The 27,747-nt window shown below is 42.6% G+C and overlaps 1 protein-coding gene across 1 annotated transcript in view; it reads left to right on the top strand.

Moving 5' to 3' along the window:
• Positions 1 to 750: 750 nt before the first annotated feature.
• The window catches only part of LOC310995450 (cGMP-inhibited 3',5'-cyclic phosphodiesterase 3A-like), a gene marked incomplete at both ends in the record, with an annotated part of 59,651 nt that continues 32,654 nt past the window's right edge, over positions 751 to 27,747 (top strand). Inside the window, one exon of the mRNA XM_083984517.1 lies at positions 751 to 1,671. Coding sequence (XP_083840643.1) covers positions 751 to 1,671 — 921 coding nt within the window. The remainder of the gene's footprint in view (positions 1,672 to 27,747) is intronic.

The raw sequence follows: 27,747 nt of genomic DNA, 5'->3' as shown, positions 1-27,747 counted from the left end.
GTTGCCATTCCAGGATGAGATTCCCTTTATTGATCTCCTTGTCATATTCATACAGTGTCTTGTAACTCCTTAATGTACTGGAGGATTACTGCAGTTCATTCTTGTAATGTGATGCTCCATCTTCCAGAACAAGCCAGGAAATCCTGATGTAAACATGGCACCCATCCACAGTGAACACTGAGTCACATCCAGGCCCCCAGACTTCATGAACAGAAAAAAAAAACACAGAGAGGAGCTGAAAAACGTGACGTGAGGAAATCACCGGAGTGGCAAAAAAAGGAAAAAGGGATAGTGTCTATAGTGGGAGGGGAGAGAAAGGGAGGAGAGGAGAGGGAGGGAGGGTAAGAGAGAGGGAGAGAGACTGTGGAGGAGTGGGGGCAGTGGCCTAGATGTGTGAAACGCCAGGGGTTGCTTTTTTGGTTCACTGGGCAACTCAATATTAGACCAAATGTAATGGGGAAGTAGTTCTGAGAAGCAAATGTAAAAGAAAAAGTTGTTAACCCCTTAATTTGGTAGTTTAAAAATAATCTGTATGCACTTATTGAACTTTTATTTTGTGGGGTGCAAGCATCACTGGTCAGCATTTGGTGGTCAGCTGCGCACAGCCAGCACGCATAATCATGGGAATCATAGGTGAAAATATGTAGCCTATAGACCTGAGACAGACAGCACAGAGACTTAAATCTATTAGCTGTTATTATTATTATTTCTCCGGACGGGTCAGCGCTGCATTCCGCTTGACTGATAGCAATGGCCTTGGAGGCAGACAGCGACAGAGGTTCATCAAGAAGCGCTCATGAAAAATATCCCCGGGCAGCGTTGGAGCGCAACGGCTACGTGAAGACATGTGTCACCCCGTTGCACCAGGACGCAGGGAGCCAGTCGTGGCTGAGACTCGCCGTGACATGGACTTGCCGAGGAGTGTCGTCTGCGGTCTGCGTTGCCTCCGTCTCCGTTATTCTCGCTCTGCTGCTCAGATTGGTCGACTGGGATGCAGGCAGCAGCAGCAGCAGCAGCAGCAACGGAAATAGAAGCAGCTCCGGCTCTCGTCTTCATTTCGTGGCGGGCTGTGCAGTGGAGCTGCTTTTGACTGCGTGTTACTGCGTCTCCCCGGTTTTTACGCTCGTATGTGCCTTCTTCTGGGTCGGACTGTATCTGATTCGCTGCGGGGTGCTCATCCGTACCGCGTTTTTTCTCTTAGCGGTGTGTCACTTGGGCGAAGCCGCGGCGCAGTCCCTCCTGCGCTGCGCCGAGGAGCAGCTGCTGTCCCTCCCCGCAACCCTGGTCGTCCTCGGCTGCGTGGGTAGCGGGGCTCTGCTGGTCGTCCGGGTGGGTCAGGGAGTGTCGATACTCGTCTTCATTAGCATCATCAGGGCCGTCTCCCTCGTCTCTCTGAGCGCAGTCCGGGCCAGCTGGAGACCCTACCTGGCCTACCTGCTGGGGCTGCTGGGGGTTTTGCTTGCGAGGTATGCTGACCGGCTCCTGCCGGCCTCAGGGACCAGCGGGACGGGGTGCTGTGGCTCTGTGACCGGGGCGAAGGAGGAGGACATCCCTGTCTTCAAAAGGAGACGGAGGTCCAGCTCCATAGCGGCCTCGGAAATGATGGCTCATTGTCAGAGCAACAGCAAGTCCCACCGCAGGACTTCGCTGCCGTGCATTCCGCGGGACCAGGTAAGACATGTCCAACTTGGAGCGTCTGAACCAAGGCGTAATCAGTGTTGTGTGATTGCGTTGCTTATGACCTTTTTTTAAACTGCTGCAGGCCCTGCGACGCTTTTTCGGTTCGCCCCGTGTCTGTGATGGCATGTGTGACAGCTTTACGCGCGTTTCCTTTAAGACATGGAGCCAGCCGGGATAAGTGAGACAGTGGTATCAAGCTTTATTAATAATATGACACGAGCGATCGGTTCTGCTCCATAGGCCCACACCGGGTTCTACAGTTTCTGAGGAGACACCATCACTAGTCTGACATTCCTGTCATTTATGTTGTTTTTGAATTGCAACATCTTTCCTCTCCCACACTGCTGCTGTTTACCTCCACTCTGACATCGCTGCTCATTTGGTCATCATCATTGTGCCGTGCGCTATGTTTGTGCCGCCGATAAGCAAATGGATGGTACACAAAGCATGCCAAGGTGCCGTGTGCGCCCGTGGAGGTGTGAGGTCACATCTAAATATTTTGAAAGCTTTTGTTTATCCTCCGGTGAGGTGCACGTGCTGACACACTTTGCACATTGTGGAGCCAGACATGATCCAAACTGATGTGTTTTCCACAAGAGCCATCATCTGAGATCAGACTTTGTTGCAGTGTCAGTGGAAAGAGAGGGCTGTAAACTGTATTGTGTTGTTGATGGTGTGATGTGTCAGTTCCAGGGAAACCCTGTTGTGTAACTCTCTGATGCTGGAGGTCCATTGGAAGCTCTGAATGTGGAGAGATGTTTAATGTCATCCATGGTAATTAGCTGGATGTGGCCATAAATCAAGGAGCGAGGTGGATGTGCTCTGTACCCTGAGTGCTGGTTCAAGAGCGAACTTGGAGACTGAAGCAGAAGTCGCTCACGTCCCAAAATAGCAGTGATTTCATCCTGTGAACACTGAATTTGCATTTGTGCATTTTTGATTGAAAGGAAAGAGAAGCTGAACTGTACAGGAATATCTCAACATCTTGTCCATGTTCTGATTCAGAAGTGCAGGTGTTTGTCTCACTCACTCACTCACTCACTCACTCACTCACTCACTCACTCACTCACAAACACACACTTCAGCTCACACTGAAATGATACCTGAGACACATCACTCCCATGGATGTCTCCTCTACTGAAGGTTATTCTTTTGCCCCTGCTTGTGCTCATGCCCTCTAGTGACAGACTGAGATAAAACAGAGATGTTGGGAATGAAAGAAGCTGGCACGGTGAGGCTGTTGCCAGATGAGAGACAGAGATGGAGAACACACACACAAACGCATGCACACGCATACACATATGTATAGTAATTATAGGGCTCATCAGTTCTCTTCCTTTGATTGGTGGTGTAATCGAGCTCTGAGGTAAAGACAGCTTTACTCACTGGGTTTGTAGGTCTCTTGATTTTAGGGCTGCACTGCACAAAAAACGTCATATTGAGATTATATGGATGGACAGTCAGATATTAAGATTGGCATATGTGATTGTGATTTCAAATCACAATGTTGTTGTGACACATTTGACCTTTTATCAAAAAAAAAACCCAAACATACAGGTTCTGCGATGTGGAGATTACACTTAGTCATACTGCAGTTTTGATTACATTGCGGTTAGATTGGTACCTTATGCACTGGTCTTCAAACCACATTGGTTGCAGTTTAAAGTTACGAAATCTATAAAGTGATGAGATTGGTAACTTTAAAAACTAAATATTGAAAAATGCATTATAAGTATTTTCAGAAATCGATTTTTTTGTACTGTTATCACATTTACTATCGATATTTCTGTGGCTGTTTTTTTTTTTGCAATGTATTGCATCACAAAAGAAACATCCAAATAAAAAAGAAAACTCAAAAGAAAATAGAATCTCTTTAAATAAAGCCACTTTATTGATGTTTCTTATAAAGATGTTGCACAAACCACTTGTAGTGGTTTTTGCATAGCCATTCCTATAGATTTAGCCTTTTATGAAGAATTTGAAGAATAAGATAAGATAAGCCTTTATTTTTTCCTAAGGTGGAGAAATTCGTCTTGGGCATTCGAGAGATACATAATCAATAAATAGTTGCCGCCATACACAACAAAGAACACGCGGAACAGAATAGTTATTCTCAGGGCCCTGTGACAGCAGAGCATGTTCAACTTTCTGAATGTCCTGATGTGGAATTACACACCTCTTCCCATCTCTCAAATTTCATTTGGCTATCTGGAAACCCGAGCTGATTCCACATCAGCTGTCCAACTCTCAGAGATGGTTGTTGATTGCTAACTGGTATCCAGGGAACACTGAGTTAGAGGACCATCTTAACTATTAGAACAGCTCCATTAGCCATTCTACCCTGTCTAGTCTGGGACAGCCATGATGACAAATTGGACTTTAAAACTTTAAAAAAAAACCAAAAAAAAAAAACCTCACAATTGACCAGATGCTGAGGACAGCGTGTCCTCATGTAGCACCACTGTGTAATCTGTGGGACCTGAGAGAGGAACATGGAGATTGATGTAGGGCTCAGGAGGGGAGAAACACAAACAAATGGACTGCAGTCTGGGTGCTACCAAAATACAACATTTTCTAGATCAGTGTACATTTTGTATTAAGTGGAGTTGTAAATATACTGCAACACTTTTTCAGAAAATGCTATTTTTTTATTGTAGAAATGGATAATTCCAGTTGTTAGTTGCTTGTTCAGTGTAAATCTTGTCCGTTCACCTGTGCTATATAGTCAATACCCCCCTAGATTCAATTGTCTCCACCAGCTAGTTGCTAAATTTGTTTGTCTTCTCTTCGATGCTGAATGATAGACAGTATTGTCAGAACCTGTGCGCTGAAAGCAGTTGCCGGCTTCAGGTGTTAATAGCTTTGAATGGTAATGAGTAGTGTGATTAATAGGGAATTGTAGAGTATAGCTTGAATGGAAAGTATAAAAGTGGAGTCTGTGAGGCCACAGCTGCTTGAACATTTTATATTACAATTTCATTACAAAATTACATGTTGTTGGTTGTTATGATAACTTGCAGTTAAATTTAGCTTGCACTGTCATTTAGAAAGGTGGTCAAATGTTCATTTTCCTTGATTTACAGAAACTTTTTGTTCTTTGAGATTGTACATATCAAGACAGCAGCACTATAAAATCATTAATCGCCATTTCTACATAGAGCTTTCTGTCTGTGTATTTCTGTGTCAAAATTTTATTCAATATTGTTCTCAAAAAATCCACCTCGTGCTACCTTTGCATGAATACTCGCCCCTTTATTTGTGCGGTCCCGTCAGTTGTTGACTATTTTGGAATCAACAATTTATGCATTTGCCTTAGATATTACAGAGCAGAAATTCAAATTATTCATATCAGTTCCTCATATCTTCTTTGTCTTCTCTTGTCCTTTCTTCTCCTTCTTCCTTTCTATCTCTCTCTCTTAAAGTCTCTCGCTGACACAAACACACGCAGTTTGTAGGCACAGTTTATCCATACTGTAGATAATGAAGCTCTCCAGAGTGCAGTTGTACCTGAGAGAAGTGGGGGTTTTCATCAAGCGTTGGTTGTGCAGTATTTATGAAGCAGGCTGGTGCAGCCTGCCAAGCCAGAGGCAAGACAGGCACTCTGCTGAACTGGAAGCTGGAAAATAGCACTGGCTCAGCTCTGTGGCTTTATTTCAGTGTTTTTTTTTTCTTTTTAAGGTGAATGGAATTTATTATTTTGCTGTTGTGTTTAGCAGAAAAAAACGAGCCCACAATAAAACAACGAGAGGTTATAAACAATCAACCTGATGCCGTTTTTTAGTCGAAGGATTGAAGGATTTCGACGTGAATTTTACTTGGTTATGGTCTTTCTGGACTAGCTCCACACAGAGGCCTTGTGTTTTGACAGAAGTTGTTTGCCTTTTAGCCAGGGTCTCAGTGGGATGGGGATTTCAGGGGGGGAAGGACCTCTGCTAGTGGTTTTTGGGTCACATGCAATTGAAAAGCACTCGCTCTATACAAGATAACGACAGCCATAAATAGAAAGCCAAAAAAAAAAAAAATGTGAAAAGTATTTTCTGTTTTGTTTCACCGAGCAGTTTGATTTTCCTCGATAGTGACAGTGACAATACTTCCTAATAAATGCAAGCACAAGAGCAAATAAAAATACAGTTAAAAAAAGGAAAAGGTTCAGCTAAGTGGTGCTACATCTCCTCTGTCAGAGTACAAAGGCTTAGCAGCATGAAACAAATTAGTTTTCTTGTAACTGTGAAGTCTTTGGTCATTGCAAAAAAAAAAATGGAGGTCAGACCTGGAATAAGGCTGAAATGTGTTGCGTAACATATTCATCATCCCATCATCATATACAGTATCTGTGTCAGAAGGGAGGGGGTGGGGGGAGGCAGATTTTGAAGCAGAAACATGTGCTCTCAAATCTATTTGCGGGAAGGCCCACATTCTTGCATTGACGTACATACATTTCCAGGGAGACACACAACCTGCTCCTGTTGCCAGAGCGATGTCACTTTTAGTGGCCTTCAGGCTTTTTACATCAAACTGTATAATACAGATGCAGGACTTTCACATGCATGTATACTAGCCTATGCACAGTCACTCTCTCACACAGACACACACACCATCCTGAACATCTTCTGTCATGCAACCCCCCTCCCCTAAATGCATAAGCAGCCAGTACAGGTTTGATAAAAAAGAAAACACACATTCATTCAGCGAACCAGGAGATGTTTAAAGTTTTGTGTTCATGGCATATTAAGGTTGTTTGATTTGAGTTCATCTTGTCAATATCAGTGACGTTATGATTTGGTTGGTGTAAGCTCAGAGAGCAGCTAACTTCCAGTAGCATTGTCCTGGCTAATCAAAGCTTAGTAGTGGTATTCATCTGCTTGGTTAGTCATTCTTTTTTTCAGCAAGGGAAGTCAATTTCTGCACAGAGATGTTAGTCTCTACAGAAGGTGTTTACAGCTCACAGCCGTCGTAGTTTCACCACACATTCACAAATTAGTTGGAGGGCACTGTGTACCATAAGTACGGAAGCCGAGAACGGCCAGGTCCGTATACATTTTTTTTATTATCGTTTTCTCGTGATAACGACTTATTATTTCGTTATCTCGAGATAACAAAGTGCGTTTTCTCGTGATAACGAAATAATCATAGAATGTGTCGTTGACATGGTTGCCTAGCAACAGGAGGCTAATGTTCAGCTCGAGCATGGGGCAGTTAACTTTAGTCTACTCTACTCACTGGTGTGATTATTGTCCACACCAGCTGTCAACAATAACTTATCAGTAAGTTATACTTAACTCTTTCGCGACCATTGACGAGTAAACTCGTCACAGCCTGCCGAACGTTCACGACCATTGACGAGTAAACTCGTCAAAACCGTTTTTTTTTTTTACAGATTACGATAATAGACACTCTGAGGTACCCTGTGTGTGAATATGGTAGTCCTCTGATATGTAAAACTGTTTTAAACTAAAATCAAAACATAATGTTTTTTATAAACTGTGTGATCTTGGTTTTGTTTGAGTAATCGTTCTCCTTGAATGCTGCTCTGGGGACAGCGTGCAGCGCTGTGCGGCTGTCGGCTACAGTGTTGCCACTTTCTCGCTGAATCTGGCGACTTTCCAAACCTTTCCAAAACTCTTTTGACAAAAGCGACCGACGACAAATGTGGCGAGTTTTTCCGGTGCTGTTACAAACATTTCTGCTTTGGAGACTCGGTTTTGAAAGCCCGTTATCACGGCTGTTTTCACGGCGCTGTGCAGCAGAGCGGGCGCTCTGCAGCGGGGGCTGTGACCGGCCGCCCCCCGCCCCAGAGCACTCATCGCCGGCCAGTCACACAGCAGTGTCCCGGAGCTGCTGCGCTGCGGCCAGAGACCGACACCGCTGCACCGCTGCTCTCCAGGCTGTCACACCCCCCAGATTTGTCTACAAATATATTTATTTAGCCGTAGAAATGATTTGGGAGACATGCCACACTGCAGAGTACCGGTAAAATGAGCAGATGGCCACTTGACACAAAAGTGCGTTTTTCTCTGAAACTAGAGCGGGAGCTCCGTTTTTGGAGAAACCCAGCTCTCTTCTTCTACTTCGTACCATAGACTGTAAAAAGAATGGACGTAGCGTCCGTGACGTCACCCATTGGTTTTGGGGAGTCGTTTTTGTGACTCAAATATGGCGGCCTGGACAGCGCCATGTTGGATTGGCCGGCCGAGAACCCGCCCACTGGCCTCGAAGCAGCTGTCCACGGAGCTGCTCGGGCCTGTCACTCAACATTTCCGCGCCCTAATTGGCCAGAGTTTTAACCTAATAACAGTAAAACGGTAGAGTTTAAAAAAAATTCACCCCCCTCAGAGTGTGTGCGGGGGTAGAAACTATCGATTGAGAAAAAAAAACGTTCTGACACCAGGCTTTTAACATGTTTACTGAGGATGTAAAATCGGCGATTTTAACATGGGGGTCTATGGGGAATGCTCCCTTCTGACACCAGCCCCCAGAGGAAGCCGGGGGGATTGCAGTTTTTTGAACGCGGAAGTGAGCTTCACTTCTCAGATCCACAACTGCCCCCTTGCTTCGTACTCACGAACGAAACGGCGGAAAAACTCGCCGTTTTTTCGACGAGCACGTTGTAAAGTCACTCTTCAATCACGTGAAGACCGTTTGTTTCTAGGTGATGTACAGAGTTCGGTTCGACGTGAGATAAAAGGTAAACAAATAGCCAAAAACATGTGGTCCTGAGCGGATGTGCTGAGGAGTTAGTGTGGTCGCGAAAGAGTTAAAGGAGCATTATCGCAAATCCAAATTCTTAATTCGGCCACTAGATGGAGCCAGGCGGAGCATATCAGATATAAACAAGTGGGCAGCTGTCAGAGAGAGAGAGCAGCCTCGTTTAACGTCACTGTGCTGGGTTTATTTAAGGGGCTACCGGCCGGTGGTCCCATCTATCCTGTTTCAGCTAAGCTAACGTTAGCTACTGGCTGCTGCTGTCAGAAATCACAACCTTATCTCGAACCATCAGACACCTGTTGCCTGCGACCACTGACATGTAGGCTAATGTTAATTTGGCAAGACAGCAGTGTTCATGAGCTTTATCTGAGCAGCAACTAGCTAACATTACCTTAGCTGAAGCTGCCATAACGTAGTCAACCTCTCATGTGTTTATGCTAACCTGTAGCCCCTTAAATAAACCCAGCTCAGTAAACAAACTAACGTTAAGTGTAACTTACCGGTACTTCATTGTTGACAGCTCCTCAGAGCAGACCAACGTTAGTGGCAGCTCTTGAAGGCTGAAATCAGGATGATGTGATCACATTAATCAGCTCACTGATTTGAGTTCTACACATGGTTCTGGGCAATTATCCCACGAAAAACATCTCTTCTGTTACGTTATATCTGTAGATGTGTAGTGTTTCCAACAGACTCGCTTTAGTAGCCTCCTGCTACGAACATAGAGCGGCTAACCAGCTGCTACCATGGATGTATTATATTAACCCCGTAAGCAGAAGCGATTGCTAGGCAACCATGTCAACGACACATTCTATGATTATTTCGTTATCACGAGAAGACGGTCTTTGTTATCTCGAGATAACAAAATAAATTAATTCGTTATCACGAGAAAACGGACTTTGTTATCTCGAGATAACGAAATAATAAGTCGTTATCACGAGAAAACGATAATAAAAAAAATATTATGGACGTGGCCGTTCTCGGCTTCCGTAGGCTATATAAGAATAGGGAAGAGGAGGGATATATTCTGTGCTGTAGCTGCCATTATATAATACATAATATACTGAAGTATATGAAAGTCACAAGTGATTTTATTAAAATGACAACTACAGTATAGTGTGAAATATGGGGAACATGGCTTCCCTTGGCCTCCAGGAGAAAATACCACTGGCTCTGCATTGCAACAATGAATCACCACAGCATCCAATCTGCCCTCAGATCACACGGCCCATCCTGACCTCTGGTCTTGTAAACAAAACAATGGCGGAAGCTCTTAGCAAACAACTGATTCTCAACACCTCCACCTGTATCTACACCACCTGCCCCCCAGCAAGAAACCACATTTGTCAGCAGAGTAAAGTTGGGTCAGAATTTGCACTTATTACAAGATGTTTTTCAAGTACCCCCATTCACTAACAGCAAAATGTGGTGCACATGTGTATGTTATGTGAATAATACGAAGGAGTATTAGGGCCAGCAAAAAATAAAAAATAAAAAATCCGGCGCAATGGAAAAAAGCAAGCAAAAAAAAAAATCCGGCACAAGAAAAAAAAAAAGTCAAGCAAAAAAAAAAAAAAAAAACTGCAGAGGCTTGACCATGTACCACAACAAAGCGACAAGCGACTGTCGGCTCAATGACAGCAGCAGAGTGACAGACAGGCTGCCAAACTCTGCAGCGCCATAAAAGTGAACAATAAAGCCGATTAACTTTGACTCAGTGCCGGAGTATGACAATGAAAACAAGAAAACTTAAGCGGTAGTCCTACTTCAGAATCGGCACACGAATCACTTCCGTGTCCAACCCCTGCTGCTAACGTACAGCAATCAGCAATGCATGTTCTTCATTGCTGTCCCCCATATCTATGGCTGCCCCCCCCCCCCCCCCCAAAACAATCACACACAATCATTTATAAGTTACATAGAGACGTTATATGAGCTAACGTTTAGCGTGACTAAACGTGACTGGAGACACCTCCGTGACTAGACCACCGCGATCCAGGTCTCTGCCTCCTCCTGTAGTAATACAAATACTATACAGGATAGGCCTGTCTCCTCTCCTCCTCTCCTGTAGTATTTGTAGTATTTACAAATACTACTACAAGAGCCTGTCTGTCACTCTGCTGCTGTCATGGAGCAGTCAGTCGCTTGTCACTTTGTTGTGGTACGTGGTCACAAGCCTGCATTTTTTTTTTCTTGTGCTGGATTTTTTTTTTTGCTTGCTTTTTTCCCTTGCGCCGGATTTTTTTTTTTTTTTTGGCTGGCCCTAATACTCTTTCGTAGAATAAAGTATAGGGTGTGTAGGTACGAGGTTGTTTTTACTGTTGCTTTACTCCACTGGGTATCTATCTTTCAGTGCAGCACTTGGTCATCATTACGCTCAAGAAACATCAAACATTCACCATGTCCTTCTTGTTCACATCACAAGTTCAAGATACGAAACGCTCATACTTGTGTGTTTGTATGTGTTTTAGACAGGTGTAGAAAAACAAAGGTAGAGAAGGAGATATCTTTATTTACATATCACTACACTGTTAACTGTCACTCATCCTTTATATAAATAGCATGCAGGTGTTCTGTACACTGCTTTTCTCTGTTAACTTACGTCAGCCTCAGATGGAGACACAGGAAAAAAAGATGATAATTTCATCCAAAATGTATGTAAATCAGTTATAAGACAGATGAATGCAAATTCAATCAGGGGCCAAGAGCAGCAGTGCATAATCGGATGACATATCAGCAGTCTCACTCTTATGGACTCTTGATTAGTCATCGCTAGAGGAAGAGAGTGGAAAAAATGTGGAAGGAGGAATGATGAGCAGAGTAAAGGAGGAGAGGGGGATTGGGATCTGCAGATATTAGGCAAGGATAAAGAAAAACATGTGAGTTCAGTAGCCGGTTCTGTCAGCAGAGGTTGCAGCTGCAGCTTTTCTTGAATGGATCATTTTCATTCAAGAAAAACAAATGAGGGAAAACAGCAAAGGTCTACACAGTGGCCGACAGTGAGGAGAGTGGAGGAAGAGAGAAGTAGAGATGGGTTTAAAAAAAGTGATTGAAAGAAAAGAACACACTGGCATTAGCACAGGCTGTATCCAGTCCCAAGCAGTCAAATAGCCAAACGCGAGTGTGTGTGAGAGAGAGAGAGAGAGAGAGAGAGAGAGAGAGAGAGAGGAGGGCGGACAATCTTGCTTGAGGGGACCTAATGGCGGGAGCTAGCGTGAGAGGGAGCGAGGGAGGGGAGGCGAAGGGGAGAGTGTTGAAAGATTTGTGGGGAGGGTGAGGGAGAGAGGGGGAGTGAGAGGAGGTTTTGCTGCCAAGCGCAGCAGAAGTGTTGATGGTAAAAGGACAACTATCTGGTCCCCGTGTTCAGCCTCTCTGACACTGCTCTAAACACACACACACACACACACACACACACACACACACACACACACACACACACACACACACACACACACACACACACACACACACACACACACATTGCTTTGAGCTCTCACATGGACTCGCAGGCTCACACACACCGCCGAAGCGAGTTTGTGTCGATCGCATATGGTTTTGTGCGACAGACTTTGCATGGATGTGGGTGTGTGTTTGTGTGTTTGTGTCCACGTAATGTGAATATGGCTCCATGCCATATGCTCCCGCAGAGAGAGAGAGAGAGGGAGGAGGAGAGGGCCGGTGAAAGAGAGTAAAAAAAAATACTGTGTGTAATCTCCACAGTTTGCTGCTGAAAGGCACCACCAAATAATTTTAACCTGGCCTGGCCACTACTGTATACACGTGCACACTACACACACCCACACCCACACCCACACCCACACACACACACACACACACACACAGTGGCTTTTCTGCTGGCTGTCCACATGAGGTTTAGTGGCCTTGGACAAGGATTGCCTTGTTACTCAATTCAATGGTGTGTTTTAGCTCCAAAATATGCTCGGTGAGAGACGGGGGGAGGCTGGTCAGCCTGGGCAGGGGGCAGCATCAATGAGCAGGATCTGGATATGTCCGTCCGTCCGTCCGTCCGTCCGTCCGTCTGTCATCTACAACTGTCTTTACTTGTGTAACGGGCTGTAAGCGCTGGCGAGTTTCACACCGTTCTGCTCTGATTATTTTGGGTGAGAGGTTCACTTTCGCGACATTTGTCAGTTTGCGCTTTTCAGAGAAAGTGCAGGTCCCATTTCACAAAGCAGAATTAGGGATTCCCCAACTTCAGCCGTCGCTTTCCTCTGTGGAGCATGTTTGGGAATCCTAGAATAAGTCTGAGGGTTTGTGTTTATGCAGGAATGGCCGGCATGTACACCTCTATGTGCTCTTTCACAGCTGCAGACTTAGTAAACACCTACTGACATACCTGAGAGCTGCCCCAACGGCACTTTAATCTTACAGTGTAACTGACAATGCAGTCAACTCTCAGCCAGTCTGTGTTACATGTCCTATATCTCATGTCAACTTAAACACCACAGCTCCAAGAGAAAGTGGGAATTCCTTTAAAAATAAGCACAGCCTCACTGTAACAAGTATGAAAACAAAATAACAAATTACTGTAACACTGAAGTGCATGTCTGCGCTTCCACAGTAGGTCAACCCAACATTCACATTCTGTACTTAGGAGTTAAGAGGGAACATGCCAACGATAGCTTTAGGAACACAACTGTTAATAAGGGCTGTAATAAAGGACTGTATTAACTTCGGACAAAAACACGGATGCTGACAACTTTTCTTTATTTTGACTGTTTAATGAGATTAAGCAACAGTATAGAACATGGGCATAGCTGTATGTGAGTGGCTCTGTCTGTCAAGAAACCAAAGAAAAAAAAATGTAGCTCACATTACATATGCAAACATATATTCACATGTGCACCTTTATGTGATAAACATACACATTTCTGTATATTACTGTATATGCAGTGTAACTAATTAGCATAGACAGTGCACTCACTAACTTAAATACCGAACAAATATGTACAGCATCTACCCCTAGCTAATCAATTAGCAAGTAGAAGCTAGGTGTCAATAATTATCAACTTGTACAAATAAAGACAGCAGTAATGAACTAACAACGTAAATAATAGCACTAGCACTAGTTGATTTTGGAGAAGAGGCCATTATTTATTCAGTGATCGGGGGACGTGCGTGAGAATCCTCATTTAAATGAATGTGGAACCAATTTTTTTTTTTTTTTAATTGCCCTCGGCTCTTGTTACCTTGCACTGATACGCTTATTTCCTGCAGATAGACAAGTGAGATTGTTCATATTGGAGCACTCTCATGGTATGAGTGAGTTCAACCTGTGACTGTGTTGGGTCAAAAATACATACAGTACAACCAAAAACCAGGATGGCAAAAAAAGAAGAAGACACTTCTCAAGACTGAGACTGGACTCAGAAATTAAAGACTAAAATATGAATAACTCAGGAGCTCAGAAAAAGGAATGAATGACAATGTCTTTGCAAGGAAGAATTTTAGATATGTAACCCTTTCTCTGCCATGTTAGTCATAAAGAGGCATATACTGTATATCTGCATTTATGCTGCCTCAAACGTCCGCGTAGCAAGATTAATGTTAAACCTCTTTCCTTTTATTTAGTGGGTGTTCTGTATAATTAATTATGTGTGCATAACAAGTACTGCCTAAAGACACATGTAGACATACTACACACACACACACACACACACATGTGTCCTGTATGTTTGTCATAAACGTTGCAAGACACTATGCACGGTAGCTCAGTTTCTTCAGTTGCTTCTGTAATACACTCTTTCATGCACATGCACAGTAGAATAGAAGAAGAGACACAACTACTTCAATTTTTTTATTATGATGATGCAAATAACTGCTTTCATCATAGCTTTTCTGTTGCCGTTTTTTTTATCTGTGCATCATTGAGCACATACTCAGGTGTGTGTGTGCATCTGTGTGTCCGTCCTTCTTAGTGGTTTATGCTGGGTCAACTGTCTGCCGACAGTGTGTTTGTCTTGGACGCCTCCAGCCTGCCTGTAGATTACCCAATCAGATAATCAAGGGTATAATTGCATCAAATGCATCTGGTAGTGTTTTTCCCTTCCATTATCCCTCATAATGCACACATACATATCACACACACACACACACACACACACACACACACACACACACACACACACACACACACACACACACACACACACACACACACTTGCTCCAGACACACATTCAGTACAGTACATACAGCAGCTAACTGCCTGTGGTTGTCGGTGTCGAGAGACAGCGGGTCCACTTGTGGTTATATCTGGACTTAAAAATGCAAAAGCTGTGTCTTTGTGTTGCTGTTCTCTATTTCGACAGGCGAGCATCACTCAGAGCTAAAACTGTTTCAAGAGAGAGGCTGGCGTACCTACTCCTTTTGAAAGTGGGTCTGAAGATATTATAATGATGGGGATGTAGACCGTGAAATAATGCATAAGAGAGTACAATGTTGCTTTGCTTCTGATGTTTAAAATATCTTGCTAGGCACATTTCAGGATGAAATGGACCCTCCTTTTGCTGCATTGTACTAATGTGGCTTTTTTTTTTTTTTTTTTTTTACTTCCCTTCTTTTTTTTTTAAATGTTTCGACATTTTCAACATTCGGTCTGTTACTGGAAGACATTTATTACTGCAGTTGAGCTTATGTGTATCTCATGACATGCATCACTGATTACCAAATGAAATAGACCGTAATTTATAACTTCCCATATTTTAAAAAGATAAAATGGACAAATATTTAAGACTCTGGACTCAAGAAAAGTTGTATCTTTGACAGCAAAGCACATGACTGGACCCTCATTAACAAATCTGTTGGTGCATCTTTAATTAAAGGAGTTATTTACGGTTCCATTACATTGATACACATGCAAAAAAACAACAACACTTCACATGAAAAGTTTCAAAACAAAACTGGCCTCGCTCGGTAGCGTCCTGCGGTGCACCCACTCCGAGTGCGACAGCATGTTTCGTGAACTACCCAGAAATATCAGTGCTACGTTTAGAACTGACACATATGACAACAAGGACAATGTTCAGGACCCTCTGTAAACCGGAGCAGTATTCGCGGGGATCAACACTAAGCACACACGCTAAGGATATATCAGATATAAACTACCGTATTTCCGCTAAACTTGAAATAGATTAGAAACTTAAGGAAACCACCTCTGAACTGTATTGATTAGACGATTGAATGTGTGTGTGTCTGTGTAAGAGAGAGAGAGGGAGGAAAGAGAAAGACAAAGATCCCAACCTGATTCCCCCCTTATTCACCCTCACAGATACAGAAGACGTCTGATGATGGCGCATCTAATCATGGGCTAAGTGGAGATAAAGCTAGTGCTGCTATGCAACCCAGCAGCAGTTCATCTCTACAGCTTTCCAATCACAACAATTGAAGGATGAGGACTTTGTGCTAATGATGGAGAGAGTAGATGGGAGACTGACTGGTCCAAAGAAAACTAAAATAAGCAATTTGATTGAAACTATGAAAGATATAAGAACATGAATAAAACAAAATGCATGTACCATATTACAATTGTTTCCATGCCTGTATTGTACACTCAAACGTTAATACAATACCATAACAAATTGATGGATAATTCCAATGACTGGGAATTCTGGAGAACTATTTAGTCCACCCTAAATTTAGCTGACTAAAACTCATATGATATTTAGTCGACTAAAACTAAAAGATTTCAGATGACTAAAATATGACTGAAACTAAATAGTATTTTAGTCAAAACACTGCTAGGTGAGGTCCCGTCTCAAAATAATACACCAGAATACACCAGTTCAAGAGTATGATCTAAGTAAAAATTTACAATGCATCAGCTGGTCGGAAAAAAAGTTTGTTTATCTGGAACTACCAAACTCACTCTCCTCGGTACTCCTCCACACTGACGGGCTCCGCAACGTGCTGTATCACTCCGCCTAAGCTGTTTGGATGAGTGGTGTGTGGAAGAGGTAAATTTTTACTTTAGAACCGTACTCTTGAACTGGTTAGATGGGACTTCTAGTAGGCGGCGAAAACATGCTGATTAATCGTCCCCCATTGCCTATGTCTCTGCGCCAGTGTCTCTCAGTGGGGGAGAGCAGAGACCTTTCTACTGCACCTACTGTAGCGTACTCAATGGGAATTTGTAGCTCATACAACCCACTTCAAAAAAAGCTGAACTATCCCTTTAACAGTTATTCGGTGAAAGCTACATCACAAGTCCCTGTGGTGTAAAGTGGGATTCATCTGATCTCATGTCTTCAAATTAAAGTTTTCTTAAAAGGGACGTACGCAAAGTTAAGATTATGATGAAACATTCAAGAGGAGTCATTTTAAATTCAGCATTCGCTCAGCCCAACTCTGTAAATGACTCCTCAGCATTCTCTCAGTGCGTCTTGTCTTTTCACATTAGGATTGGACACACCTAAACAGATCCAGACAGATTTGTGAGCAGTGAAGATCCAGTTTTACAGAGGATAGAAACATGTGACTCATCTTCTTAACAAACGTTCATTTGTGCTGGTGTTGATACTATGAAACTACTTAGGGTAAAAATATTGGAAGATCTGTTTGAAGAAGAAATGTTTTTATTTATATCTTTTCAGAATGAGTTCATTTGTTAACCAGTTATGGTACGCCCCTATTTTTTATGTTTTATGCCATAACGCCATGCCCAAGTTGTGAGCAGCACAGATCCCACATAGTTTAAGATTCAGAGATGTGCCTGGTATCATTGTAAAGGTAACACTCTCAGGATTACCGTTAAAGTGTTTTTGTGATTCTGTGACTTTACTGACAAAAAATGGCAAAGGTTAGAATGATTAAATTGTTTCCCCGCCCATAGGTTTGCCTATAGAATGACATGGGTACAGACATTCAGCGACCTCTCAGCAGGCTATAGACACAATTAGGCCACAGCCACAGGTCTTGGCTTCCTGCAGTCCAAATTTCAAGTCAAAAGACCAAAAGAAACAAAAAAAATACAACCGCTAAACTCCTGGCACGCAGTAGAGGGCGCACGCCTAAAAGCAGTGGATTATAGAACTATACGCCTATCTACATTGTGTATTTCTATGTGGCGGAGCAGGTGGCGCGCACGTCGGATACACGGGGGTTTGTTTATCAGCAACCAAACGTGATGGTGTAGTGTCATACACCGTTGAAAACTTCAGACTATTGGCTAAAAGGTTATCGGCTTCATTTCACGGACAATTTCTATTGGCTCAAGCAGCTGTCAATCAAAGTCACGTTGTCAGTCTCATCGTCACGTGTCCTCATTGGCTTTCGAGACATGTCCCGGCCCATCCTCGCCACCGATTGGCTACTGAGTGGTGTCGTTTGAAGCAGGAAGACCTCACGGATGTAAACATTCAGTCACATGTAGTCACAGATCGCCGTGCAACTCGTAAAATGCGGCAACAGGGCCGGTTTTTGTTTTGATCCGCGTGTATTACGTTACGCATTGGACTAAACACATGGACATATTGAGGAAAATACTTCGGTTAGAAGGAAACGGATTTCATATTTCACAAGCATGGATACTTGGCGAGCTGTACAAGCGGTCTTGTGTCATAAGATGGTCGCTGTAAATCAGCTGTGGATAAAGGGAAGACTTGAAAGGCGCATCATACCTTAGCTTAGCGGCTAGCCGACCTAACTGCTAATCCTGTTAGGGCTGTGAGCAACCAAAACAATTGTGGGTGGTCTTGAATTGATCGGGGCGATCTAAGCTTTCTAACAATGTATAACATGAATATATATGCTTAAGGGCTGCTGTTAAAAATGTTCGGGAGTAATTGATGCTAGCGCCACCTACAGGTGCTGTACCGGCGCCGGTACAGCGTGCGTTAACTGGTTTTAAGTATTGCAAATCTATCATCCATGATTTCAGTTCACCTTCAAACGTTGTGTAGTTTGTATTTGAGTAGAACTTGTTCTTAGCTCTGCAGCAGGGTGGAATATAGTTCTGTCAAAGCTACTCTGGTGCATTATTTTATAGTCTGAAGCTGCTGTATAACAGGAGAAGAGCTTCAGTAAATCTTGATTAAACAAATAAACAACAACAACAACAACAACAACAACAAAAACACGAGAAGACTGGACTGCAGTATTATTGGGTAATATTTTCCCTCAGGGTATTTTGCCTCAGGCCACGGGCATCTGTAGTCAAACAAAATCCTGCTCTCACTCTCTCTCTCTCTCCGTATCTCTGTCTCCCTCTCACTTTCTGTCGCTTTTTGGCGCTTTTTGGTCTGCCTGTCCCTCTCTGTTTTCTCTACCACTCACCCGATTTCCTCTCTGTCCAACTTTCACAGGACAAATGCCAAAGGCAGTATTATTGTGTCCTCAGCTGCCATCACTCACTGTGTTATGTAAGACACTGCTGATGTGTGTGTGTATGTATGTGCATGTGTGCTTGTGTTTTTGCCTGGCTTCAGTCCTGATATGCCTTCTCTGAATTCACAATCATCCCAGCGTGTGCAAGCTGGGGCCACACCAGTTTCAGCTCTATGGATGTATGCTCTGGTTTAACCTTGACCTCTTGAGCTGTTGGTAATGCTGCCGTACTTTAAATCTGTATAGAATCAGCAGCAGTGTGAAGCAGCAAAGATCCTGGTCCTTATTTGCAAAATACTGTATACTCGGCTCATGTTGTTTTTCTTGAGGAGACTTGAATTTAAAAAGACAATTTCCCAACATATTACAACATAAAAACTGTCAACACTAGTCAGCATCTTCTTTGAGTCCGCTCCACCTGGACAAAATATTTAAAGTTACACAATGTGGCTGAGCAGGGACCTCTCAATATGGTATGTAATCAATCTGTGTCACCTTGTGATTTCTGTTTGTCTTTAGCTATAAAAGCGTTTCAATAAAATCTGACAATAGCCAAGTTGTGGCCAAGTAAATGTTTTAGATCCACGCCATTGCATCATTTGGGGGCTTATTCTTTTATCTCTTCCCATAAAAACACCACAGGAATGAATGATTGTCTTTTCCTTGTAATACTAAACACATCATTCCATTGTCAACATGACTATGATCAGTTACTCAGCATCCAGGTAGAGCGTGCACAGAAACCTGGAACTAAAAATATAATAAACTCAAGTATTTCTCAGATGCTTCAGATTGTCTTTGAGAATAGTCATGAAGAAAAAAAGAGATCCAGTGCTCATTTTCTATGAAGCACTGAGGTGGTTTGTGTAGTGTACCGTGCACCTCGGTGGCCTAATTTGCCTTATTACGTTGCATTCCTTTCAACATGACAGCTCCATATTCATACATGTTTACATCCCACGTGGCAGCTGAAATGACTTTGCTTGTTAATTGGGATAAGGCTGAAAAAACAAGGATACAGAACGGTATCATGAAACAACGTATCCGGGCTTCTCTCTCAGAGTATCTTTAACCAGGTATGGAGCAGAGAGTTTATTTTAGGTCAAGTTCCAATATTCAGAAATAATTGGATCCATTCTATAAATGGCAATCTGTTTTCTCTGTGAGCCGTGGTAAAGCATCACAAAGTGAGCGCTTGGTTCTCATCTGAAGAGCAGACAAAGGAGTTGGCCTTGGGCTGTGATGTGTGTGCAGGATCGTACACACACACACACACTCCCTCTCTATCTCTGCCTGTCTTGATCGCTCACTCACTCACACACACACACACTCACTCACACACACACGTGTGGTCCATTTGGTTTCCTTTAGGCTTGATGCAGCTTGTGCTAATGTCAACGTGTTCCATTCTTTCATTCAGCTTATTTTCTCCCAACATCTTTCTCTCGCTTTACCCTCCTCCGACTTCTTTCCCCCCCCCCCTCTCTCTCTCTCTCTCTCTCTCTCTCTCGCTCCAATCTCATTCAACGAGGAATTCAATGAGGAAGTCCTTATTGGATGAAGCTGCTCTGGTGTGAAACATGTTGAGTGAATTTGGTTTAGCCCGAAGACAAGTCTACCCAGAAGAGCCGCTTTCTTTCTATGAATTTATTCTCCTTCAAATTTCCCATTTGGTGTCTTTCGCTTTGTTGTCTCTCTCCCAGACCAGTGTTTACTGAGTACTATCTTTTACATACACACACTCACGCCAACAAGAATCAAAGGTTTTGTATGGACTATACAATTGCCTGCACATGCCTCACTGGGTGAGACAGAAAGAACTGATATAGAGAAATAATCATATCCTCCTGTTGTTTAGTTAGTGCAGCAGATTAATTGCATATTTCAAGAGAATCGTTCACTTTGGTATAAAAGCATGAAATTTGGCACAGATACTCTCTAAGGGTCACTTTTTGGGAAAAAGATGTTGGCCATGCAAAAATTCAAAATGGCGGCCATTTTTTCAAGATGTTCTGTATTTAGTCTAGTAGGAAGAGGGGGGTATCATGTATCCCCTGGAAATATACTTCTAAGCAGTGTTTCTAGATTGGAAGAAATGTGTAGAAAATGATGAGCTATGTTAAAAAGTTGTCAGAATGTCCCATGTATCATTTTTATGCAAATTAGTGCCGCCATTATCGAAAAAACCTAATTTCACTATATCTCAGCCAATACTGCAGATATCTGAACAAATAAGGTGTCTACACCCATGTTTCGAGGGTCAGAGATCACAATAAAACTATTCATAAAGTGATCACATGTTGGTGCCATGCTAGTAAGCAAACCTAACCCTTTTACCAATTACAAGACGCCAATATTGGAGATACCAAATAAGGTGTCTAGACAGAGGTTGTTGTGTGTTTAACCAAGGTTTATTTGGATCAAACATCATAATAGAACTCTTCTTGATGTGACCACTCTTCTCTTCCCCATGCCAGATAAACAGTCAAGTAAATGGTTCTCCACTATGAATCACTCATCATCGTTTTCACTGAAATCATCAGAGTTAAACTCATCCTCTCCTTCCTCTTTCTCCTCCTCTTCCTGTTCATGCTCCCCAGTGTCATGGTCACAGGACCACACCGATTTCCACACCGATTTCAACACTCCTTCATCCATCCCTGCCCCTCATCATAGGGTTTTGGTTTTTCCAGAATAGGTTCATCAGCTGGCTTGTACAAGGCGACACGGTAGTTCACACGTTGGGCATGTGGCTTCAGAGCAGAGTGGCATGGAGGAAGGCGAGCCAGGTCAACCTTAGACTTGCAAGTGAGTTTCTTGTCCTCCCCCACCATGTTGCGTAGCAACTTGGCATGGACAACATCCACTGAAGACTCAAGACTCTGTCCAGACATCAGACAGGTGAATTGCTCCAACTGCCTCAGCATCTCAGGCTTGACACTCTAGCAGTCACTGAGTTGACTGAATACGTGAAACCTGGGATTCTTCTTCAAGGGCCCCACCTTCCTTCTCCCTTTGATGGCACTGGTACAGTCTTCTCCACTGAACACATAGAAGAAGAAGAGTGGCGCGGTGGTCTTCTCCCAGGGATTCTGCAAGCTCAGAGATGTTGAGAAGTTGTTGGTGTTGGGTTAAAGAAGCTTCCTGGAAGCTTCCACTGTAGGGGTCTGATGAAGTCAGCTTTAGCAGCCTTGCCCACAGCTTTTAACACGTCCATCTCAACATCAGTGGGGACAGGTGCACCAGAAGCCAGGCAGTAGTAGTATTGCAGAATCCCTGGGAGAAGACCACCGCGCCACTCTTCTTGGGTTCTATGTGTTCAGTGGAGAAGACTGTACCAACAGAGTTGTGAGTCTTCAGTGGATGTTGTCCATGCCAAGTTGCTACGCAACATGGTGGGGGAGGACAAGAAACTCACTTGCAAGTCTAAGGTCGACCTGGCTCGCCTTCCTCCATGCCACTCTGCTCTGAAGCCACATGCCCGATGAACCTGATGAACCTATTTTGGAAAAACCAAAACCCTATGATGAGGGGCAGGGATGGATGAAGACTGATGAAGGAGTGTTGAAACCAGTGTGGTCCTGTGGTCCTATCCTACCAACTTCACTGGTTGATCCCCATGACACTGGAGAGCATGAACAGGAAGAGGAGGAGAAAGAGGAAGGAGAGGATGAGTTTAACTCTGATGATTTCAGTGAAAACGATGATGAGTGATGCATAGTGGAGAACCATTTACTTGACTGTTTATCTGGCATGGGAAAGAGAAGAGTGGTCACATCAACAAGAGTTCTATTATGATGTTTGATCCAAATAAACCTTGGTTAAACACACAACAACCTCTGTCTAGACACCTTATTTGGTATCTCCAATATTGGCGTCTTGTAATTGGTAAAAGGGTTAGGTTTGCTTACTAGCATGGCACCAACATGTGATCACTTTATGAATAGTTTTATTGTGATCTCTGACCCTCGAAACATGGGTGTAGACACCTTATTTGTTCAGATATCTGCAGTATTGGCTGAGATATAGTGAAATTAGGTTTTTTCGATAATGGCGGCACTAATTTGCATAAAAATGATACATGGGACATTCTGACAACTTTTTAACATAGCTCATCATTTTCTACACATTTCTTCCAATCTAGAAACACTGCTTAGAAGTATATTTCCAGGGGATACATGATACCCCCCTCTTCCTACTAGACTAAATACAGAACATCTTGAAAAAATGGCCGCCATTTTGAATTTTTGCGTGGCCAACATCTTTTTCCCAAAAAGTGACCCTTAGAGAGTATCTGTGCCAAAGTTCATGCTTTTATACCAAAATGAATGATTGTTTCACTAATCTGCTGCACTAAGTGGACACTTTGTATTCACAGGCCTCTACTAAGGAGTCTGGGTTAATGTTTCCCAGGAGAAATTGCTCAGATAAACAGCCATAAAATGGTTATTTCCTGTGAATTTCACAAATGGCAATAACCCTAGAATCTCGGGATATAGGGTTTTTTTTGTTGCAGAAGAATATTGGCTTAAATAATTTATGACTTTGGATATAAACATCATTCCTGTTTAGATAATATTATGAAACCCTTCTACACAACCCCTGAGCCCACCCACTAAGTTACAGGCTGTGATAACTGCAACCACTTTGATCTAGTTAGATCACAATCAGCATGATACCAGTAAGATGAACAAAGGTGTTATAAGAGTATACATAATACTGAGCCGTGCACTGGTGATCAATTCTCACAGTAAACACACCACACGCTGCTGCGTCCTGTTGCCAGCTTGTTTAGTGCATCTCATTCTGAGCTCCACGTAGCAAAAAGGAACTGCAGCCAATTCACCATTCATCTAAGACCGCTAATCTGTGCAGGGTCATGAGCGGGCTGGAGCCAATCCCATCTGACATAAGGTGAGGGCGGGGCACACCCTGGACAGGTCGCCAGTGTATCACAGGGCTGACATATAGAGATGAACAATGCACACACACCTGTCAGAGGCACTGGGAGAACATGCAAACACCGACCAGAAAGGGCAGTAATCAAACCCAAACCTTCTTGTTGGGAGGCAACAGTGCCACTGTGCCGCCCTTAAAGGGATAGTTCAACGTTTTGTCAAATTGGCCCATTGCCATAATTGCTATAGTCATAGCAGTAGGTTCGTCACCTTTATTTGTCGGTGTAAGATATTTTTAGAACGGCCGAGCCGAGCCGCGAGCTGCTCAGAGCTACACTATGGAGGCTAATGGAACTTCTTAGTTTCCCTCATCAAACTCATCTAATACACAATCCAACAACTCCAAACGCTATCGTGGACAAGTTGTGACCTGCACATTCACCACGCTATGAGATAATAATGGAACGTTACCAGACAGAGTTGTTTTAGAGGTAAATTCATGCAAAACCGCTGATGCGCGTTGCATTCAGGGACAGTTTTTCAGCAAACAGACTCTGTATCTACCTCGAAAACGGCTCCATTTCGTAACACTCCATTATTATCTCATAGTGTGGTGAATGTGCAGGTTACAACTTGTTTATGGATTGTGTATTTGATGAGTTTGATGAGAAACCAAGAAATTCTATTAGCCTCCATAGCGTAGCTCTGAGCAGCCTGCCGCTCCTCTCCGCCTTTCTAAAAATAGCTTACACCGACAATTAAACGTAACAAACCTACTGCTATGACTATAGCAATTATGACAATGGGCCAATTTGCCAAAATGTTGACCTATCCCTTTAATTGTATTGGCTAAAGGGAAAAAAGGGGGTACACTACACAAGTTGTTGCCCATTGTGTAGCTAAGCAAATCCATGAAGTCATTGAAGCATGCTTGGATTTTTTTATACAGATAAGACTGTTTCTATTTAGTTAATGTATAATTTACAAAATACTTTTGCTCAAATTTTAAATATTTTTTTATTATTGAGATTATATTTAGGACAGATGGAAAATGCAACATGATGCCGTAGATATTTGGTGTAGAGTGTGTACCATAGTACTTACTTATCCCAGCAGCCATGGGTTTGAATCTGACTCATCCCCCCTTCCCTTCCTGTCACTTTTGTGCTGTCCCTGTCAAATTAAAGGAAAAAATTACCCAAGATAAATCAATGAATAAAAACAAATATGTGCATCTCAAATCTAAATGTTAAGTATGCTAGAAAGGTGTTGCATCTGTTTTCAGTTATCCACCTTGCAAAATGTGTTAGAGGATTTTAGAGGGGAATGAGCATGAAGACTTTAGGAAGCACAGACACAAAATGGGATGGCAGTCATTATGCATGCAGCTCCAAATGGAAGACCAGTGTCCTGATGCTCACGTTGTTCTCACGGGACTCAGCCTGAAATACTAACGCCCAACGACGTCAGTGTCAATCAGCAGGAGCAGAAAGCTGACAGAGAGAAGTGGGTTGTGGGAGCTGTGATGCACTCTCCTCTCACCGTAATAGGAGTAGAGAATGACAAGCTGGCGTCAGTAGCCTAACATGGGTACAACAACACGCAGGAAAAGCACTCCACTTAGCCATGGAGCCTTGGAGGGAGGAAAGGAGGAGGAGGAGGAGGTGGAGGAGGAGAAGAAATGGTGTGTGTGTGTTTCAGATGAGTTTTGTGCATGCATGAGGGCCCATTTGCCTGCGATGCATCTAACTCAGTGAAGTAAAGACGTCAACGACAAGTAGATGTGCAAGAATGTGAATGCAAATTCTAAATTCAATTGAGGAACCTTTTACAGATGAAATAAGAGATTGTAGAATATTTGTCTAACAAAACAAGTGTCTGGCCTCTTCCCTGAATTTTAATATTTTTAATAACATCTCCATCATGGGACTCTCCACCAAACCTTACTACTTTCTGTGTATGAAGAAATTAGGGCAGGGCAATAAACATGTAGCTTATTTTATTAAATTGAAAAAAAAAAAATGATAGAGGAAAAAGCAAAGGAAGGTGTTGAAAAAAGTTTAGGTAAAAAACACCCAACATAAACAGATATCATTCTGTACAATTGGTATGAGCTGGCTCTTGTCCTGTTCTTTGCTATGTATGCATGTAGGATGCAACTTTATTTATCATTATTTAATTAAAAAAATACTGTATAGTACATATCTCTTTACTGACTTGTATGAGGGAGAAAAAACTTGTGGAAACTAAAAAATATTTAATTAACATGAAAATTTAGACTGTTTTTGTCAAACAGGAACCTTGTATTAGCTTTAGTGCAACTTATCAATTTCTGATGAGATCTTTCATTTTAATTCAATGCAACAGTTCACTTCAGGACTGCAATGTCATTATGTTGTTTCATCAACACGACAGTGTTTCTCTTGAGCATGTTGTCTCATTACATTAATCATTAAACACATCAGCGGATACAAGGCATCATGCTACAGGACATATAATCACGTGTTACAGCTCATGCGTCAAACATGTAAAAGAAAATGCAGAGATGAGATGTACTCAGCTGAATTTGGTGACAGATGCATGCATGCTTTTGCCTGACATTACATGCAAAGCCTTAGTCATGCAACTCCACTGTGAAACACACACTCATACTTGCCCGGGTGTGTGTTGGTGGCTGCCATCAGCACAACCCACTCACATGGAACAGAAAATAAATAAATGAAATGATGAAAATAATGTTTTTACTCTTCTACCATTTAAACCCTAATATTTTATCAATGCATTTTCAACATTAACTAATTCATCATTCTAACAGGTACAGTAGCCTAAAATTATTAAACTACACTACATACAGTAGTGTGAGAAAAGCTGTGTTTCCTCTAGCTCTAGCCTTCTTTTAATAACCATAAACAAGTCTGGCTACTGTGACCGCTAGGAATGGAGCGAAATTTGGGGGACCTTGCACTTGTTATTGAATATATGACAAAACTACTTTTACTGTGATAAAGATTGTAAAATACGCATGTCACTCCTGACACCAGGTGTTCTTCTGGTTAACTCCTCCATAGGTTGGACCATTTTATTTACCAATGCTCTTTTCAAGTCTACACAGTTTGTGATTCAAAAACCCTTTATAGATTGATATTCAACATGAGGAATATGAAATATTTTTAGCAATGTTATATTCTGTTTTGAGGGAAACACAAACAACTTCTTAAACAACAAACAAGAACTTAGCACTTATTCGTACCCAGAAAATTAAGCTTGACCTTTTCCTCCAGTTACACTGACTATGTGATTTTTACTGAAATATACTTTTATTTGATGGGTTGTAATGCCATTTCATACAGAAATTTTGTCAGCTGTATGTTCGCCATGCGTTTTTAAACATTGGTTAAAATCTCTCTCTGTCCAATATTTTGTTGTTTTATTTAAATAAAACACTTAACTGATTACTGTCACTGATTCTTAAGTGCAGTCGGCTCAGGTATAGAGATCTAATGGATGTGTCGGTCTGCACCTCACACATGTGCACACAAGCTCTTGCTCATGCGGCGTGACGTGAGCACATAATGAGATCAATAAGCAATTGCTGGTGTGGTCTGGTTTCATAGTGCATCGACAGGACCCCTGATACACTGATTGGGAACAATTAGCGTCAGTGAGCGGCGCTAACATGGTTTTGAGTGATGACGATGATGAGTGCATATCTGAATTCACGTGCGTGAGTGTGTGGGTGGGTGAGTCATCATCATCCAGCCCAGGAGTCTCATCTCTCCCTCTGTCTTACACACATACACACACACACACACACACACACACACACACACACACACACACACACACACACACACACACACACACACACACACACACACACACACACACACACACACACACACACACACACACACACAGGCAAACCAGCATACACAGGCTAGTTTTGCCAAATCTATTTGGCAAGCTTGCTGTGTTGCGTTGGTAAACGATGATTCTTGGGGTCATGAATAATTCAATTCAAAGTTTATTTATATAGCCCTTTACAACATTAGGAAAGATGATCAAAGTGCTTAATATAGATAAAGGAAACAACAACAAAAAAAATAATAGCAAGAATAAAGC

Source organism: Trachurus trachurus (genome assembly GCF_905171665.1).
Source record: "Trachurus trachurus genome assembly, chromosome: 13".
In the NCBI taxonomy this organism is placed as follows: Eukaryota; Metazoa; Chordata; class Actinopteri; order Carangiformes; family Carangidae; genus Trachurus; species Trachurus trachurus.
This window is presented reverse-complemented; position numbering and strand designations above follow the sequence as displayed.